At 54.1% G+C, this 18,209-nt stretch overlaps 1 protein-coding gene across 2 annotated transcripts; it reads right to left on the reverse strand.

Moving 5' to 3' along the window:
- Window positions 1–1,047: 1,047 nt before the first annotated feature.
- Window positions 1,048–11,328, reverse strand: LOC105476896 (sphingosine-1-phosphate receptor 2). 2 transcript variants are annotated; one of them, XM_011733246.3, is made up of 3 exons: window positions 11,001–11,328; window positions 3,906–4,841; window positions 1,048–1,861 (listed from the first exon to the last, which is right to left on the reverse strand). In XM_011733246.3, the coding sequence occupies exons 2-3, from the start codon at window positions 4,797–4,799 to the stop codon at window positions 1,559–1,561; spliced, it is 1,197 nt and encodes a 398-aa protein (XP_011731548.2). In that variant the 5' UTR covers window positions 4,800–4,841; window positions 11,001–11,328; the 3' UTR covers window positions 1,048–1,558. The 2 variants fall into 2 exon arrangements, with proteins under 2 accessions (XP_011731548.2, XP_011731589.1); XM_011733287.3 differs by having other exon boundaries at window positions 1,048–4,841; window positions 11,001–11,321.
- Between the last annotated feature and the right edge of the window lie 6,881 nt (window positions 11,329–18,209).

The raw sequence follows: 18,209 nt of genomic DNA on the forward strand, positions 1-18,209 counted from the left end.
AGCCGGCTGCCTGCAGACAAAAGAGGAGGATGTCACCAGTGAGCCCACTGAGGGACCCACTCCAGGCTGCATCCTGTCTTGGCTTCTCCTGGTTCTTGATGAACTTCGTGACTCCTCCTTCCATGGCAAAGAGGGGGCTGAGTGGCCTCTCTCTCTCTCTCTTTTTGTTCTGCTCTGTCACCCAGGCTGGAGTGCAGTGCCGTGATCTCGGCTCACTGCAACCTCCACCTCCCCAGTTCAAGCAATTCTCTTGCCTCAGCCTCCCGAGTAGCTGGGACTACAGGCGCCCACCACCACACCCAGCTAATTTTTGTATTTTTTGCAGATCCGGGGTTTCACCATGTTGGCCAGGCTGGTCTCAAACTCCTGATCTCAAGTGATCTGCCCACCTCAGCCTCCCGAAGTGCTGGAATTATAGGAGTGAGCCACTGCACTCAGCTGAGTGGCCTCTCTCTAGCCCAGTGGTGGATCCAGTGTGGTCTGGAGTCAGCCTGCTTGGGTTCAAACTCAGACAGGCGCTACCCCGACTAGTGCTGTGTGACTCTGAGCAGTTTGCTTGATCTCTCTGAACTCACACCTCCATGAGAGTTTATAGTAACTTCTACCTCCTGAGCAGTCAAGTCTTTACACCTGGAAAGTGCTCGGTGGAGATCAGCCATTACTTTTGGGAACACCGAGTCTAAGGGTGGGTATCTGGGTTCTTTGTACCCTCCTCAAACCATCTCTCCAGCTCCCCGGGAGGCACATACAACTGGGAGGATGTAAGAGCCTCCCACCACCCGCCAGGCTGCCTCTTTCAGGGAAAGCAGGGAGATCCCAGGCCTAGTTAATCCCCGGGAGGGGCAGGAGAGTTGCCCCTGAGAAAGATCCCGGTTGACCTCTGTTTTCTCCTGGCTCAGGCCAGGTTAAGGGTGTCAGGGGCACAGAATGGGAAGGTTGGCAAAGGATGAGTTACTCAGGCAGCAGCCCCCCTACCGTTCCATCCAGCCCAGCCATGGGGCGCTCCTGGGGGAAAGTGCTCCCTGAAAAGACATACCAACCACCAGAAAGAGAAACTGAACCGTTTATTAGCCTAGGTCTGGGTTTCAGGCATTGCGGGGGCATGTCTGGGGAGCTCTATGAGAGGAAACAAGCCCCTGACTGGCTCCTTGCCCCCCAAAGACCCGCTCCCCCAGGCTTCGCATTCACAAGAAATTACTCTGAGGCATGAGGTTTCCTTCCCCAAGGTGAGCTGCACCCCAGCTCTCCAGTGGGGGGAGGGGCCAGCAATTCCAAAGGGGTCTGGGCAGGACCAGAGCTCCCTGACTTTGGCAGCTTCAACACAGACATGAGAAGACAGGACAGCATTCATTCTGGGGAAATGTAATGGGGAGAGCAGGGTCACAGACATCACGCCTATGCGCACACCCACACACACACCCACACACACACATAAATATACGTTTGTACCGTAACATCCCTTCCATTATCCACAGGTCTTTGTGAAATCCTTCTGGGGCAGGTTAGGGGAGAGTGTCCCTAGGAAATGTCCCTAGCCACTGCCACTCCCATGCTCCATTCAATATAAGTTGAAAGATGAAGGCCGGGCACAGTGGCTCATACCTGTAATCCCAGCACTTTGGGAGGCCAAGGCGGGCAGATCACTTGAGGTCAGGAGTTTGAAACCAGCCTGGCCAACATAGTGAAACCCCGTCTCTACTAAAAATACAAAAATTAGCCAGGTGTGGTGGCAGGTGCCTATAGTCCCAGCTACTCGGGAGGCTAAAGCAGGAGAATTGCTTGAACCCGGGAGATGGAGGTGGCAGCGAACGGAGATTGAACCACTGCCCCACTCCGGCCTGGGTGACAGAGTAGACTCCATCTGAAAAACAAAACAAAACAAAAATCTTGAAACCGTGTCAAAACAAAAAAAATCTTGAAAGAAGACACAGCAGGGTTCAGGCTCAAGGCTTCTCTCTGCCTTGCTCGGGAGACCTGGTACTTTAGCTGGGGCTGCAGGTGTGGACCCAAAAATAGCCTGGGGGTGGCTGTTTTTGAAAGGAGGGTGTCTGTGCAAACATCGCCCCCAGAATTTTCTCAAGTTGCGCCCTACCCCACATCAAGAGTCCCAAAGCCCTCCCCAGCCACCCACACTGGTTTTTCCCACTTGTGCCCCAAATAGTGCAATTGACCAATGAGGTCTGAGAATGAGGAATGGACCTCAGTCGCCATCCGCTCCCCACCTCCAGCCGTGGTTTCCGGGCCTCAGAGAGAAGAGGAGAAGTCATCAAGTGGCAGCTGATAAAATTTGGGGAAGCTGTGGATTTGGGCTCTGGAGGGTCAGAGAGGAGGCCTCTAGCTCCTCGGGACAGTGGTTCCGAAGTGGCACGAAGTTGCCCAGAGAAAGTGGCAGGAGGAATACATTCGAAAAGGAGAAATCAGTGTAGGAATGGGGGCCAGAAGAAAATGTAGAAATTCTTTGTACCGCTAGGTGCAGTGGCTCACACCTGTAATCCTACACTTCGGGAGGCCAAGGCGGGTGGATCATGAGGTCAGGAGTTCGAGACCAGCCTGGCCTACATGGTGAAACCCTGTCTCTACTAAAAATACAAAAAAAAAAAAAAAAAAAAAAATGGCCGGGCGCGGTGGCTCAAGCCTGTAATCCCAGCACTTTGGGAGGCCGAGACGGGCGGATCACGAGGTCAGGAGATCGAGACCATCCTGGCTAACACGGTGAAACCCCGTCTCTACTAAAAAATACAAAAAAAAACTAGCCGGGCGAGGTGGCGGGCGCCTGTAGTCCCAGCTACTCGGGAGGCTGAGGCAGGAGAATGGTCTAAACCCGGGAGGCGGAGCTTGCAGTGAGCTGAGATCCGGCCACTGCACCCCAGCCTGGGCGACAGAGCAAGACTCTGTCTCAAAAAAAAAAAAAAAAAAATTAACCGGGCGTGGTTGTAGGCACCTGTAATCCCAGCTACTCAGGAGGCTCAGGCAGGAGAGTCACTTGAACCCCGGAGGTGGAGGTTGCGGTGAGCTGAGACTGCACCACTGCACTCCAGCCTGGGCAACAGAGCGAGACTTCACCTCAAAAAAAAAAAAAAAAAAAAAAAAAGGCCAGGCACGGTGGCTCACGCCTGTAATCCCAGCACTTTGGGAGGCCGAGGCGGGCGGATCACGAGGTCAGGAGATCGAGACCATCCTGGCTAACACGGTGAAACCCTGTTTCTACTAAAAGTACAAAAAATTCGCCAGGTGTGGTGGTGGGCACCTGTAGTCCCAGCTACTCGGAAGGCTGAGGCAGGAGAATGGCGTGAACCCAGGAGGCAGAGCTTGCAGTGAGCCGAGATCATGCCGCTGCACTCCAGCCCGGGAAACAGTGCAAGGCTCCGTCTCAAAAAAAAAAAAAAAAAAAAAAATCCTTTGTACCAGGTAGTAAAGCGCTCCTGCCCTGAAGTCCCCTTAAATGCTGCCTACCCTCACCCTGGCTCTTCACAGGTCCCCTGCCCTGGACTTCCCAGGATCCAGTTCTAAAGGGGTCACACCAGTCACCGGACTGGCCCTCAGGACCCCACTGCAACACTGCTATGTGACTAGTCAGTGCCTTATCTGGCCTTTCCAGGTGTGAAATATTTGTAACATCACCCAGGTCTGTGGGGCGGGGGCATCTGGCTCGGCAGCCCCACGTCTCTGTCTGGGGTCACCCAGTGGCCTCTCCATGAACCCCTCTGCCTTGGCCTGGTTGTTGGTCCACCCCCACCTCAGACCACCGTGTTGCCCTCCAGAAACGTGGGCGACGTGGGCATGTGCATGCCCCTCTCCAGGGAGCTGGAGCTGCGGAGTGGCAGGAGGTGGTGGCCCGGGGTCCCGTCCCGCCTCCGTCCTTGCACCCCCACCCCCGGCCGCCAGCACTGCAGCGGCCGAAGCACCTCCCGACGCAGGTCCCGGCTGCGCCACGTGTAGATGACAGGGTTGAGCAGCGAATTCAGGGTGGCGAAGGCGAAAAAGTAGTGGGCTTTGTAGAGGATCGGGCAGGAGTGGACGGGACAGGCATAGTCCAGAAGGAGGATGCTGAAGGCGGGCAGCCAGCAGACGATAAAGACACCTAGCACGATGGTGACCGTCTTGAGCAGGGCTAGGGTCTGCGGGCCAGCCACGTCAGCGTGGCTTGAGCGGACCACGCAGTAGATGCGCACGTACAGCGCCACGATGGCCAACAGGATGATGGAGAAGATGGTCACCACGCACAGCACATAATGCTTCGCGTAGAGAGGCAGGACAGTGGAGCAGGCCTCAAGGTGGCCCAGGCAGTTCCAGCCAAGGATGGGCAGGCCACCGAGGACCAGAGAGATGAGCCACGAGGCCCCGATGAGCAGGAGCATGCGGCAGCTCTTGTCGCTGCCGTACAGCTTGACCTTGGCAATGGCCACGTGGCGCTCGATGGCGATGGCCAGGAGGCTGAAGACAGAGGCGGAGAGCGTGATGAAGGCAGAGCCCTCCCGGGCAAACCACTGCACGGGCGTCAGCCTCAGCGTGACAGAGCCGGAGAGCAAGGTATTGGCTACGAAGGCCACGCCTGCCAGCAGATCAGAGGCAGCCAGGTTACCCAGAAACAGGTACATTGCGGAGTGGAACTTGCTGTTTCGAGCCACTGCAATGAGTACCAGAAGGTTTTCCACCACGATGGCGCAACAGAGGATGACGATGAAGGCCGAGGCCACCTGGCGAGAGGTCGTCTCCTGCGTTTCCAGCGTCTCTTTGGTATAATTATAGTGTTCCTGGACCTTGTTGGGGTTCAGGTACTCCGAGTACAAGCTGCCCATGGTGGGGCTCAGAGGCCTGCTGGGGCCATGGGGCTGTCAGAACTGCAGAGAAGACAGACAGACAATAGGTCAGAGCTATGGGTGCTACCTGGGCTCCGGCCTCGGATGCGCTGAGATTCAATTTCTTGCTCTGTTACTCTTCGAGGAAGGGCCACATGAATTCAGAATCATCATCATCCCCGTTTACAGACAGGAAACCCAGAGAGGTTAATTCACTTTCCTAAAGTCTCAAATTTAACCAGGGGCAGGGCCAGAGAGGCTGGCTCTGTGGCCTCTTATAAGCCCTAGGCTACACTCTTTCTTATTTATTTTATTTATCTATATTTTAAAGACAAGGTCTTGCTCTGCCTCAGGCTGGAGTGCAGTGGCGTAATCATAACTCCCTGCAGCCTTGAACTCCTGGGCTCAAGTGATCCTCCCACCTCAGCCTCCCACCTCAGCTTCAGCTACAAGCACATGCCACCATGCCTGGCTAATTTTTTTTTTTTGAGACAGAGTCTCGCTCTGTTGCCCAGGCTGGAGTGCTGTGGCACACTTGGCTCACTGCAACCTCCTCCTCCTGGGTTCAAGTGATTCTCCTGCCTCAGGTTCCTGAGTAGCTGGGATTACAGGCACCTACCGCCACACCCAGCTAATTTTTTTTATTTTTAATAGAAACGAGATTTCACCATGTTGGCCAGGATGGTCTCGAATTTTTGACCTCGTGATCCGCCTGCCTCGGCCTCTCAAAGTGCTGGGATTACCATTGTGAGCCACCGGGCCCGGCCGCCTGGCTAATTTTTTTTTTTTTTTTTTGTAGAGATTGGGTCTCACTGTGTTGTCCAGGCTGGTCCTGAACTCCTGGCCTCAAGCAATTCTCCTTGGCCTCTCAAAGCAATGAGATTACAGGCATGAACCAAGACATCTTGCCTATTTTAATTTTCATTATTATTTTCTAGAGATACGGTCTTGCTCTGCCACCCAGGCTGGAGTGCAGTGGCATGATCATAGCTCACAGTCGACTCAACTCCTGGGCTCAAGTGATCCTCCTACTTTAGCCTCCTGAGTAGCTACACGCTTTCAAAGGGACAGAAGCTCCCCCAAATAGCATGAAAAATATAATGTGGACTTCCAGAAACCTTGCCCACCTGCCCAGAGAGCAAGCCCTAGGCAGGGCCTGGAGGGTTTGTCTCTTCTCTGGAACACACAGGCACCTTCAGCCTCATGCTGACCTGGGTCAGGGCGAATCTCACCACTGATAGCTCCATGCCCTGCTCATTCATTACCACGCACTAACGCTGGATTTCAGGCTGGGTCTAAGTCTTAAGGCCACGGGTGTTCCCAAGATAAGGTCTTGGGGAGACACCAGGGCGGCCCTGAGGTTCAAACATCCCAGAGGTCATACCATCTTCAAGGACACAGACCTTGGAGACAATCCAGAGTTTGCTCCCATTCCACCTCTGAAACACTGGGCAAGTTCCTAGATGCTGTCTCAGCCTGAACCTCCTTATCCGTGCAATGGAGAGAAGAAAGCCCACTTCATGGGGGTGATGGGAAAATCCTTTTAAATGACGCATGAGGCACGTTTAGCTCATAGTAAGCACTCAACAAATACCGCCGAATGTTACTAGCTCCCCTCTTTCCTCCAATCCTTTGGAAAGGGAAGGGATGTAAGCCAACCAGATGAGATCTCCAACAGCCTGTTCTCATCAGCACCATCTAGCTCTGCCCTGGGACAGAAGGTCCTGCGCGGATGGGCAGGGCGCTGGCACCCCCTCCCCAGCCAGGATGAAATCCAGATGTGAGGCCCCTGGAATAAACTGGGTGGAGTCCTCACTCTGCAGTCACATCCGGTGTGAGGAAGGCGGGATGTGGGGGGAGTCAGGATGGGAGAGACCCCATCTGGGAGGTCCTGGCTGGGAGGATGGGGCAGCTTTGCTCAAGTCATGTGAGTGGTGGAGGGGTGTGCAGCCCTGCCGGGAGGGGGTAAGGCATTTGTTCCATGAAAGCCTGAGTCACCCCCCCACCCCCTCCCATCCCTCCACCCCAACCCCTCCCATCCCCCCCACCGCCACCCACCAAGGAAAACTGAGCCGTGGGGGGAGGGGGCGGAACCGCCACCCACCAAAGAAAACTGAGCCGTGGGGGGAGGGGGTGGGGAGAGGCGCTCTCGGGCAGAGAGGATGAGAGGCAGACACCATGGCCTTCCCCCAGCTTGGGCGTAGGGTTAGGGGGGTGTCAGAGGAGCCAGTGCAGTGTATGCCTTTTATGAAGGGAGAGGAAGTTCCAGCCCGTAGTCAAACGGGAGGAAGCGGGGAGAATAAGGGGAGTCCTCCGCAGGTCCCTAGAAACACGTCTGGCAAAGACTGTGTGTACCGTTCCAGAAAAGTCTGGTTAGGCCAGTTCTCCTGAGCCCAGGAGTGATGGAGGCTTCCGGAGTCACCCAGCCATCTCAGTTCCTGGCCACCCCCTCCAAGGGGCATCCTGACCCCTGGCTGGACAGAGGCAGCTGCTCCCCCAGGGCGGAGGGACATCCGTCCTAGTTTGGGAACAGACAAGGGCTTGTGCACGTCCCCGGGGACTGCTGCCCCTCCCAGATAGCCACACAGAGGCCCCTTGTTCCTTTGCTGGACGGAGCCCCAGGCATCTTGATGCCCTCTGCACACTGCAGCCAGTCCCAGGCAGGCTTGGGCCCAGGCTGCGGCGGGATCACACACAGCTGACGGGCCGGCAACAGCCCACGCCCTGATTGGCTCATTTTCAATCCAAGGGCACTGAGCGATTTGCCTATTGGCCCGTGCTTTCCATCTTCAGCCTCTGATTGGTCCAGTTGGGGGCGCTGTATGGCCAGCCCTACTGATGGGGTCCTTTACAGGCGACGGGAGCTCAGGCTTTCCAAGGATAGAGTTAATGCTATGTGGACGTCCCTAGGGGGAGTTTGAACCGCAGCCTGACCGCTGGGTCACCCCGACCAGACGCCCCCAGGCTGCCCTGGCCTGCTGGGCCCCTCCTGGGGTTCATAAGTGAGAATCAAGGTCCCTTTCCAGGCCTGGGAAGAAGACTGTGCAGTGCAGCCGCCCCCTCTGCTGCTCGCCAAGAGATTTACTGTGGCTTCCTGGAGAAATAAGAAATATATTCAGGACGGGCATGGTGGCTCACTCCTGTAATCCCAGCACTCTGGGAAGCCAAGGCGGGCCTATCACCTGAGATCATGAGTTCGAGACCAGCCTGACCAACATGGTGAAACTCCCCACTCTATTCTATTCAAAATACAAAAAAAAAAAAAATTAGCCGGGCGTGGTGGTGTGCGCCTGTAATCCCAGCTACTCGAGGGACTGAAGCAGGAAAACCACGTGAACCTGGGAGACAGAGGTTGCAGTGAGCCGAGATCGCAGCCACTGTACTCCAGCCTGGGTGACAGAGCGAGACTCTGTCTCAAAACAAAGCAAAACGAAATGAAATGAAATGTGTTCAGCCCTTGCATCCCAGGGACTGACCAAACAATCTTTCTTCTTCCCTGAGAGGAAGACTGGGGGCGCTGCGCTCTCACCTTCTGCAGCCCGGGGAGGTTAAGGTGTTCACAGAGGGAGAGGCAGCTCTCCTAGAGAAGGGGAAACTGAGGCCCATATTTTATCCAAGCCTCACTTTAACCACTAGGACTTTACTGAGGCAAGCACTTAGGTGGTTGACACGTCCCAGAAAGAGGAAGCAGGGCACTGAGGTTGGAGCTGGCGGAAGAGTCACCCCCTAGGTGGACTGTGGCCTAGCCTGTGTCCCCTCCCTGTGTTAGGTTACCAGGTTTTGAGAAGGACACAGAGCCTGTCTCCTAGTCACCTTCACCAAGTCCTTCCTGACTCCCTCTCAGAAGCTCAGAAAGAGGCCACTGGTCTCACATAGAATGTCCAGGCCTGAAATGGAACAGGAGGGACAAGTGATGGGGTTTGGAAGGAAGGGAAGAGAGATAGACTCAGACGACTGTTTGGCTGGAGATTAGGAGAGGGGAAGGATGGAGGAAGCCTCAGTGGCTTCTAAGCTCCTCTCCACCCACTCCCAGTTCCAGAGAGGCAGGCCCTGTGGTTACAGTTCCCCCTGGTCACCCATGGAGCCCCCATGGTAGCCACCCTACTTTTTGGTTTCCCTGTGGTTGTCAGGACCCCCTACCCTGCCATTCTCTACCAAGCAGCCAGGGGGAGCTTTTAAACTCATAACTCCATGTCACTCCCCAACTCCAAATCCTCCCATGGCTCCCTATAGCCCAAGTAGCATGGCCCCTGCCCACAAAGCTTCCTCCCATTCTCCCCCAGGGCCATTCCATTCCAACCACACTAAGCCTCCTCCATGCTACCCCCACCCCTACCTGCAAGCCTTTGCCCCTGCTGTTCTTTTTGGGGCACACTTTCCCTCAATTTTTTTTGAGACAGACACTCAATCTGCTGCCCAGATTGGAGTGCAGTGGTGTGATCTCAGCTCACCGCAACCTCTGCCTCCTGAGTTCAAGCGATCCTTCTGCCTCAGCCTCCTGAGTAGCTGGGGTTATAGGCACCCACCACCACACCCAGCTAATTTTTATATTTTTAATAGAGATGGGGTTTCACCATGTTGGCCAGGCTGGTCTGGAACTTCTGACTTCAGGTGATTCACCTGCCAAAGCCTCCGAAACTGCTGGGATTACAGGCGTGAGCCACCGCGTCTGGCCTTTCCCCAAATCTTCGAATGACTGTCTCTCCATCTTTCTGGTTTCTATTTAAAGGTCATTTCCTCAGAGGGGACTCCCCTGACCTCTAGTCTACAATAGCAGCTGTCTCCAAGCCTTTTCTAATCACAGAATATTGTTTTATTATCTGCGCAGCGCTTGCCACTATGGGAAACTATCATGATATTTCTCCTTTTCTGTCTGGCTTCCACCTAGACAGTCAATGGGTAAGGCCAGGGAGCAAGTCAGCTATCAGCCCCTACAGGGATGCCTGGCACAAAGAAAACACTCAGAAAACGTGTGGAATGGGCAAATGAATGAATGAATGAATGAATGAACCAACGAACAAAGGAGACCCTAGTGGGTTCCCAAGGGTGGAATCTCCTAATTTCAGCCCAGACCCAAACAACAACGAAGGAGCCTGGAGACACCTCTGGTCCCCGGGCAGCGCCCCCACCGCCCACCATCAACCAGGCAAAGCCCAGCGTGTCTCCATGGAGATGGCAGCAGGACCCGCCCCCGCGCTGACCCGCACTCTCGGCTTCCTTATCTGGCCTAGGAATGCGCGGTATCCACACTCGCTTGCGCTGGAGCCACGCCTCCTCTCCCCCCTACCGCTACGAGACCACCCCAACGTCTCCAAGCGGGACTGGAAGGACTCCTCTCCGTCCCGCCAGGGGTCCCGCCTCGAGATTCTGGAAAGACTGGGGGTGGGGGACCAGATCGTAGCAGCAGCTGCACCGCGAGTTCCGCGCCTGCCCGAGTCGCCCCACGCGGGGGACCGTGGGCTCAGCGCGTGGCGCCCGGAGCATCTGACAAGGACAGAGACAGAGGGGGTGGAAATCCCCGGGTGAGTCAACCCGTGCCGGAGAAGGGGGCGAGTTCCGACGCTCAGCCCGGCCAGGGGCCACGCGGGGTCCGCGCCACGCGCGCCTTCACCCACGACCCATCCCTGAGCCGGAGTTGAAAGAGGAGGCGCCTAAGCCACGCAGTCACTTTTTCTTTCCTTCCAAAACAAAGCCACGCCCCCTCGGGGGAACCGGAGGAGCAAACAACTTGGGGAAACCGAGGCAGACAGCCCGACATGCGACCGCCCTCCCCGTGGGTGCCGCCCCTTGGCTTGGAGGCTCCAAGGCGCGCACATCCTTTTGCCCTCGCTCAGCAGGAGTCAGCCAGGAGGGGTGCTGCACCCCTCCCCCAAACACACTCCCCAAGACCCTGGTCCCCGGGCACAGCGTCCAGCCTCCCAAAGACTCCAGTCGAAAGCGCTCGGATTCCGCCTTCTCCCCGGCGCCAACTTCCTGCCGCTGAGAAAGGCGGGGAGCACAGTCTGGGGGTTCGCGGCCGAAGCAGTGGGGGCCGCCCGGACTCTTGGAGAGGGCGCACGGTGACCACCCGCTCTGTGCAGCAGGAACCCAGGCGGCGCGTGCGCGCCCCAGCCTCCCGATCGGGGCCCCCTAGCTCGGATCCCGAGACCTCAGGGGACCAGGGCCCGCCCTTTCTGCTTCCTTGTCTTTACGCGCGCTCACCTGGCTAGGCCGGCCCGGCTCCCGGCCCTGGCCGGAGGGGCCTTGGCGTCTGCGTCCCCAGGGCGGCCGCGGCTGGGGCTGGGGTTGCCCGCCGGGCTCGGCTACGTCCCGGGGCTGGGACGAGGGACAGTGGGGGGGCGGGGTGAGCCGCCACCGCCTCTGCCCCCCGCTCGCCCCGCCCTCCTCTCCTCCCCTTTCCGGCGGCGGCTGCAATGAATTCCAGATGTGGCCTGCCGGCTGGCCGGGACGCACGCGGGGGCAGACAGGAGCTGCACGGAGGGCCCCTTTGTCCGCCCCCCCACCTCTCGCTTTGCCCCTCCCAGCCCCCACCCGTGAGAACCGGCCAGCGGGAAACGTCACGCAGCCTAGTGACGTCACAGTACTCTTGGCCAGGTGGCCTCAACCTGAAACAGCTGTCTTCAACTCCAGGTTACCTCTGGGCTCACCCCGGGACCCTGGACTTGGAAGAAAACACGAAGTCACCTTTATTTACTCAACAAAGAGCCTTGGAAGTACCTACTAGGTGTCAACGCTGCAAATAGGCATTAAGTGCCTATTGTATGTCCACCCAACAAATAATGAAATTCCTGCTAAGTGCGATGTCCTGTCCCAAAGACAAAATTGGTCTCTCCCTTTTTTTTTTTTTTTTTTTTTTGAGACGGAGTCTTGCTCTGTCGCCCAGGCTGGAGTGCAGTGGCCGGATCTCAGCTCACTGCAAGCTCCGCCTCCCGGGTTCACGCCATTCTCCTGCCTCAGCCTCCCAAGTAGCTGGGACCACAGGCGCCCGTCACCTCGCCCGGCTAGTTTTTGTATTTTTTAGTAGAGATGGGGTTTCACCATGTTAGCCAGGATGGTCTCGATCTCCTGACCTTGTGATCCACCCATCTCGGCCTCCCAAAGTGCTGGGATTACAGGCTTGAGCCACCACGCCCGGCCTTTTTTTCTTTTTTGAGACAGGGTCTCACTCTGTCACCCAGGCCATAGTGCAGTGGCTCAATCATAGCTCACGGGAGCCTCAACCTCCTACCTCAGCCTCCAGAGTAGCTGGGACTACAGGTACGCCATCACACCTGGCTAATTTTTTGCAGTTTTTTGTAGAGATGGGGGTCTCGCTATGTTGCTCAGGCTGGTCTTGAACTGTTGCATTCAAGCAATCCTCCTGCCTCGGCCTCCCAAAGTGCTGGAATGACAGGTGTGAGCCACTGAGCCTGACCAGTCTCTCCCTTGATAGAACTCCAGAATTCAGGTGCTGCCCTCTCTCCCCTGGGGGACTGGGGACACTCCACAGTCTTTCTTGCTCCTGTAGATCACTGTCCCCTCTGGCAGGGGGCACCAGCAAGGCCCAGTTTGTGCCTGCCTTCTGGCATCTGGCCCGGTCTTCTATCCAGTTTTCCAATTTTCACTCATTCCTGGGCGTTTCTGTGTGCCTACCTGTAGAAATTATGCACACTACACCTTCATCGAATGATGTTTGTGTACGTGTGTGTGTGTGTAACCAGCAGTTTGACAACAGGAAAGGACAGCCCCTCATTCCCTCAACAAATTTTTTTGTTTGAGACAGAGTCTCCCTTTGTCTCCCAGGCTGGAGTGCAGTGGTGCCATCTCAGCTCAGCGCAACCTCTGCCTCCCAGGTTGAAGCTATTCCTGTGCCTCAGCCTCTCGAGTAGCTGGAAATACAGGCGCGTGCCACCACGCCCAGATGATTTTTTTGTATTTTTAGTAAAGACAAGGTTTTACCACGTTGACCAGGCTGGTCTCAAACTCCTGACCTCAACTGATCTGCCTGCCTTGACCTCCCCAAGTGCTGGGATTACAGGTGTAAACCACAGCACCCAGCAACAAATATTTTTTATGCACCTACTGGGCACAGCAGTGAACAAAAAAAAAAAAAAGGAAAAACTCACCCAATGGATTTTTTTTTTTTTTTTTTTTTTTTTTTTTTTTTGAGACAGAGTCTAGCTCTGTCGCCAGGCTGGAGTGCAGTGGCACTATCTCAGCTCACTGAAACCTCTGGCTTCTGGGTTCAAGAGATTCTCCTGCCTCAGCCTCTTGAGTAGCTAGCTGGGATTACAGGCATGCGCCACCATGCCCAGCTAATTTTTGTATTTTTAGTAGAGATAGAGTTTCACCATGTTGGCCAGGATGGTCTCAATCTCCTGACCTCGTGGTCTGCCCACCTCAGCCTCCCAAAGTGCTGGGAATACAGGCATGAGCAACCGTGCCCAGCCAACCCAATGGATCTTATGTTCAGGTGGGAGATTTGGCTTTTTATGAGGGTACCATTTGTGAAAATGTACACATTATATGTTATAAACATAATCTGGCCAGGCACGGTGGCTCACGACTGTAATCCCAACACTTTGGGAAGCCAAGATGGGTGAATTGCTTGAGCCCAGGAGTTCTAGATCAGCCTGGGCAACATGGTGAAACCCCATCTCTACAAAAAATACAAAAATTGGCTGGGCCTGGTGGCTCACGCCTGTAATCTCAGCACTCTGGGACTCAGAGGTGGTGGATCACTTGAGGTCAGGAGTTCAAGACCAGTCTGGCCGATATGGCAAAACTCCTTCTCTACTAAAAATACAAAAAATTAGCCAGGCATGGTGGTGGGCACCTGTAATCCCAGCTACTCAGGAGGTTGAGGCAGGAAAATCGCTTGAACCCGGGAGGTGGAGGTTGCAGTGAGCCGAGATGGCGCCATTGGACTTCAGCCTGGGCAACAGAGCAAGACTCCGTCTCAAAAAACAAAATAAAATAAAAATAAAGAGGCCGGGTGTGATGGCTCATGCCTGTAATCCCAGCACTTTGGGAGGAAAAGGCAGGTGGATCACCTGAGGTCAGCAGTTCGAGACCAGGCTGGCCAACATGGCAAACCCCATCTCTAATAAAAGTACGAAAATTAGCCGGGAATGGTAGTGTGTGCCTGGAGTCCCAGCTACTTGGGAGACTAAGGCAGGAGAATTGCTTGAACCCTGGAGGTAGAGGTTGCAGTGTGCCAAGATCATGCTATTGCACTCCAGACTGGGCGACAGAGCAATACTTCATTTTAAATAAATAAATAAAATTAAATAAATAAATAGAGTAGTCTTGTGTGTATTGATGGGAAATGGTCTTCCACATATTAAGTTGAAAAAGTACAGTGTAGAGCAGTATGCATTGCATTTCTGGGTGTATTTATAAGAACTATATAAATACACACACATTTGCCTGTGACACACAGTCTGTCTCTGGCAGAAGGCACCAGACCCTAGTCACAACAGTTACTCTTAGGGAGAGGAACTGTGGGTGGGAAAATGAGGTAAGAAGAAACAGCTTTTCATGATATACCCTGGAGGGCTGTGGGTTTGTTTTTTTTTTTTTTTTTTTTTTTTTTTTTTTTGAGACGAGGTATTGCCATGTTGGCCAGGCTGGTCTCGAACTCCTGATCTCAAGTGATCCGCCTGCCTCAGACTCCCAAAGTGCTGGGATTACAGGTGTAAGCCACTGCGCCCAGCCGGCTGTTTGAAATCTTTAGCTTCTAATAGCAATTCAAAAAAATGTACAAAGAGGTCGAGGCAAGGTAATCACCTGAGTTCAGCAGTTCGAGACCAGGCTGACCAATATGGTGAAACCCCATCTCTATTAAAAATACAAAAATTGGCCAGGCGCGGTGGCTCAAGCCTGTAATCCCAGCACTTTGGGAGGCCGAGATGGGCGGATCACGAGGTCAGGAGATCGAGACCATCCTGGCTAACACGGTGAAACCCCTTCTCTACTAAAAAATACAAAAAACTAGCCGGGCGCGGTGGCGGGCGCCTGTAGTCCCAGCTACTCCGGAGGCTGAGGCAGGAGAATGGCGTGAACCCGGGAGGCGGAGCTTGCAGTGAGCTGAGATCCGGCCACTGCACTCCAGCCTGGGCAGCAGAGCGAGACTCCGACTCAAAAAAAAATAAAAAAAATAAAAAAATAAATAAAAATACAAAAATTATTGGGAGGCCAAGGCAGGTGGGTCATGAGGTCAGGAGTTCAAGACCAGCCTGGCCAACATGGTGAAACCCAGTCTGTATTAAAAATACAAAAATTGGCCAGGCGTGGTGGCTCACACCTGTAATTCCAGCACTTTGGGAGGCCGAGGCAGGAGAATGGTGTGAACCCGGCAGGTGGAGCTTGCAGTGAGCCGAGATCCTGCCACTGTACTCCAGCCTGGGTGACAGAGCGAGACTCTGTCTCAAAAAAAAAAAAAAATTATATATATCTATATAAATTTTAAAAATCAGTCATGCCTAGTGGCTCATGTCTGTAATCCCAGCACTTTGAGAGGCCAAGGCGGGAAGACCAGTTGTGCCCAGGAGCTTGAGATTAGCCTGTGCAATATAGTGAGACTTCGTCTCTACGAAAGAAAAAACAAAAAATTAAACATAGCCAGCATGGTTGTGTGTGCCTGTAGTTCCAGCTACTCAGGAGGCTGGGGTGCGAGGATCACTTGAGCCTGGGAGGTGGAGGTTGAAGTTAGCTGAAATCACACTGCTGCACTCCAGCCTAGTTGACAGAACAAGACACTATCTGGAAAAAAAAAAAAAATCAACAGGCCAAGCATGATAACCTAGCACTTTGGGAGGCAGAGGCAGGAGGATTGCTTGAGGCCAGGAATTTGAGACCAGCCCAGGCAATATAGTAAGAGCCCATCTCAAAAAAAAAAAAAAAATCAACATATTAATGTTACATATAGGCATGCCACATATGTGTGTATTTAACACAACATGTAATGGCTCTGTGCTAAGCCTGGTGATGCCTAATTGGTCGCTGCCATCCAAAGCTGACAGTCTGATGGAGGAGACAGAGAAGAAACCAGACAATTATTTTTATTTATTTATTTATTTATTTTGAGACAGAGTCTCGCTCTATCGCCCAGGCTGGAGTGCACTGGCAAGATCTCGGCTCACTGAAACTTCTGCCTCCCGGGTTCAAGCAATTCTCCTGCCTCAGCCTCCCAAGTATCTGGGATTACAGCTGCACCCCACCACGACCAGCTAAGTTTTGTATTTTTATTAGAGACGGGGTTTCACCATGTTGGCCAGGCTGGTCTTGAACTCCTGACTTCAGGCTATCCACCCGCCTCGGCCTCCCAAAGTGCTGGGATTACAGGTGTGAGGCACTGTGCCTGGCCGAAACCAGACAATTTTAACACAGGGTGATGGGGCTTTGAAAGGGGGATACAAAGAAAGTCAGAAAGTGACTAGTCAATTCTAGACTTTGCTCCCTTTCCTGAGCTTGATTTCAGGGTCTACCGGCTTCTGGGCCATATCTTGGGGTCTACTGGGACCTTAGCAAAACCTCACTGCCTCCTCTACCAAGTGAGAAGTGTTGCCTGAACACTCTAGAAACCAGGTGTTCAACCCGCAGAGGAGGAAGCATGAAGAAAATTAGGTTTTCTCCTCGTCTGAGAGCTATCAGAGCGGAAATCTCAGTCTTGTGTGGGGACCTGAAGGCTGGGGAGGAAGTGACCGCCCTCATATGCCTGGGCTGGCTCAGCAATTTGCAGTCTCCCCTGGGACCTGGGGGGTTGGGGCATGGGGGTGATGTAAAGGCTGCAGACATATGTGGCCGTCTGCCAGGGGAACTGTGGCTCCCAGACAAAGGTGATGTCCCCGGGGACACAGACACACCGACATGCAACTTCCGCCTCCCTCCCACTTCTGGTTCAACACAATGTCTTCGCCAGGTCAGCCAAGGGAGCGGTACGGAGGACTGGAAAACGTTGGAGGCCTGGACTTCCTGATGGTCTTGCGGGGGTCAGGAGGAGAGCTTGGCCGACCCCGGTGGTGGGGGGGGGCCTGAGTGAGAGAACAGCGGAGGAGGAAGGAAACAGGGCCCTTTTCTTGGAGAACTCCCAGCAGGGGAAATAGAGGAGAAGGAAGAGGCTTGAACTAGCTTCCACTAATTATAGGGTCAGTGACAATAATGGCTAACACACACAGCCACCGACTGTGTGCTCGATGTGGTGCTGTGAGTTTTCACAACCTGGGGAAGTGGGTACTATGATAATCATCATTTTTTTGTTTGTTTGTTTTTTGAGATGGAGTCTCACTCTGTCACTCAGGCTAGAGTGCAGTGGCACGATCTCGGCTCACTGCAACCTCCACCTTCCAGGTTCAAGGGATTCTCCTGCCTCAGCCTCCTGAGTAGCTGGGATTACAGGCGCTCGCCACCACGCCTGGGTAATTTTTTGTATTTTTAGTAGAAACGGGGTTTCACTATGTTAGCCAGGCTGCTCTAGAACTCCTGACCTCAGCTGATCTGCCCACCCTGGCCTCCCAAAGTGCTGGGATTACAGGCGTAAGCCACCGTGCCTGTGCCTGGTTTTTTTTTTTTTTTTTTTTTTTGAGATGGAGTCTTGTTCTGTCGCCCAGGCTGGAGTGGCAGTGGCATGATCTTGGCTCACTGCAACCTCTGCCTCCTGGGTTCAAGCGATTCGCCTGCCTCAGCCTCCCAAGTAGCTGGGATTACAGGAGTGTGCCACCATGCCTAGCTAATTTTTATATTTTTAGTGGAGACGGGATTTCACCATGTTGGCCAGGCTGATCTCAAACTCCTGACCTGAAGTGATCCATGCCATGTACCTAAGCCTCGGCCTCCCAAAGTGGCTCACGCCTGTAAGAGCGCCCGGCCAATCCCATTTTAAAGATGAGGAAAGGTGACTGGGCGCGGTGGCGAACGCCTCTAATCCCAGCACTTTGGGAGACCAAGGCAGGCGGATCACCTGAGGTCAGGAGTTCAAGACCAGTCTGGCCGACATGGGGAAACCCCGTCTCTAACTAAAAATACAAAAATTAGCCAGATATGGTGATGCGCGCATGTAACCCCAGCTACTTGAGAGACTGAGGCACAAGAACCGCTTGAACCCAGGAGGTGGAGGTTGCAGTGAGCCAAGATCATGCCACTGCACTCCAGCCTGGGCGACAGAGCGAGACTCTGTCTCAAAAAAAAAAAAAAAAAAAGAAGAAGAAGAAGAAGAAGAAGAAGAGGAAAACTGAGGCACACAGGAGAGGTGAGATTTGAACTAGAGCCATCCAGCTCCTCTCAATCCAGCAGCCCTGGCTCTCTGTCCTCTTGTTCATTCGGAGTCTCCACCCCACTCCTGTGCCACCACCCCCATCTCTGCCCCAGCAGGTAGGAACAGACAGGCAATGGTTACCACCCAGGACTACACTGGTCAACAGTGAGATGTGG

Source organism: Macaca nemestrina, chromosome 20 (genome assembly GCF_043159975.1).
Source record: "Macaca nemestrina isolate mMacNem1 chromosome 20, mMacNem.hap1, whole genome shotgun sequence".
Classification (NCBI taxonomy): domain Eukaryota; kingdom Metazoa; phylum Chordata; class Mammalia; order Primates; family Cercopithecidae; genus Macaca; species Macaca nemestrina.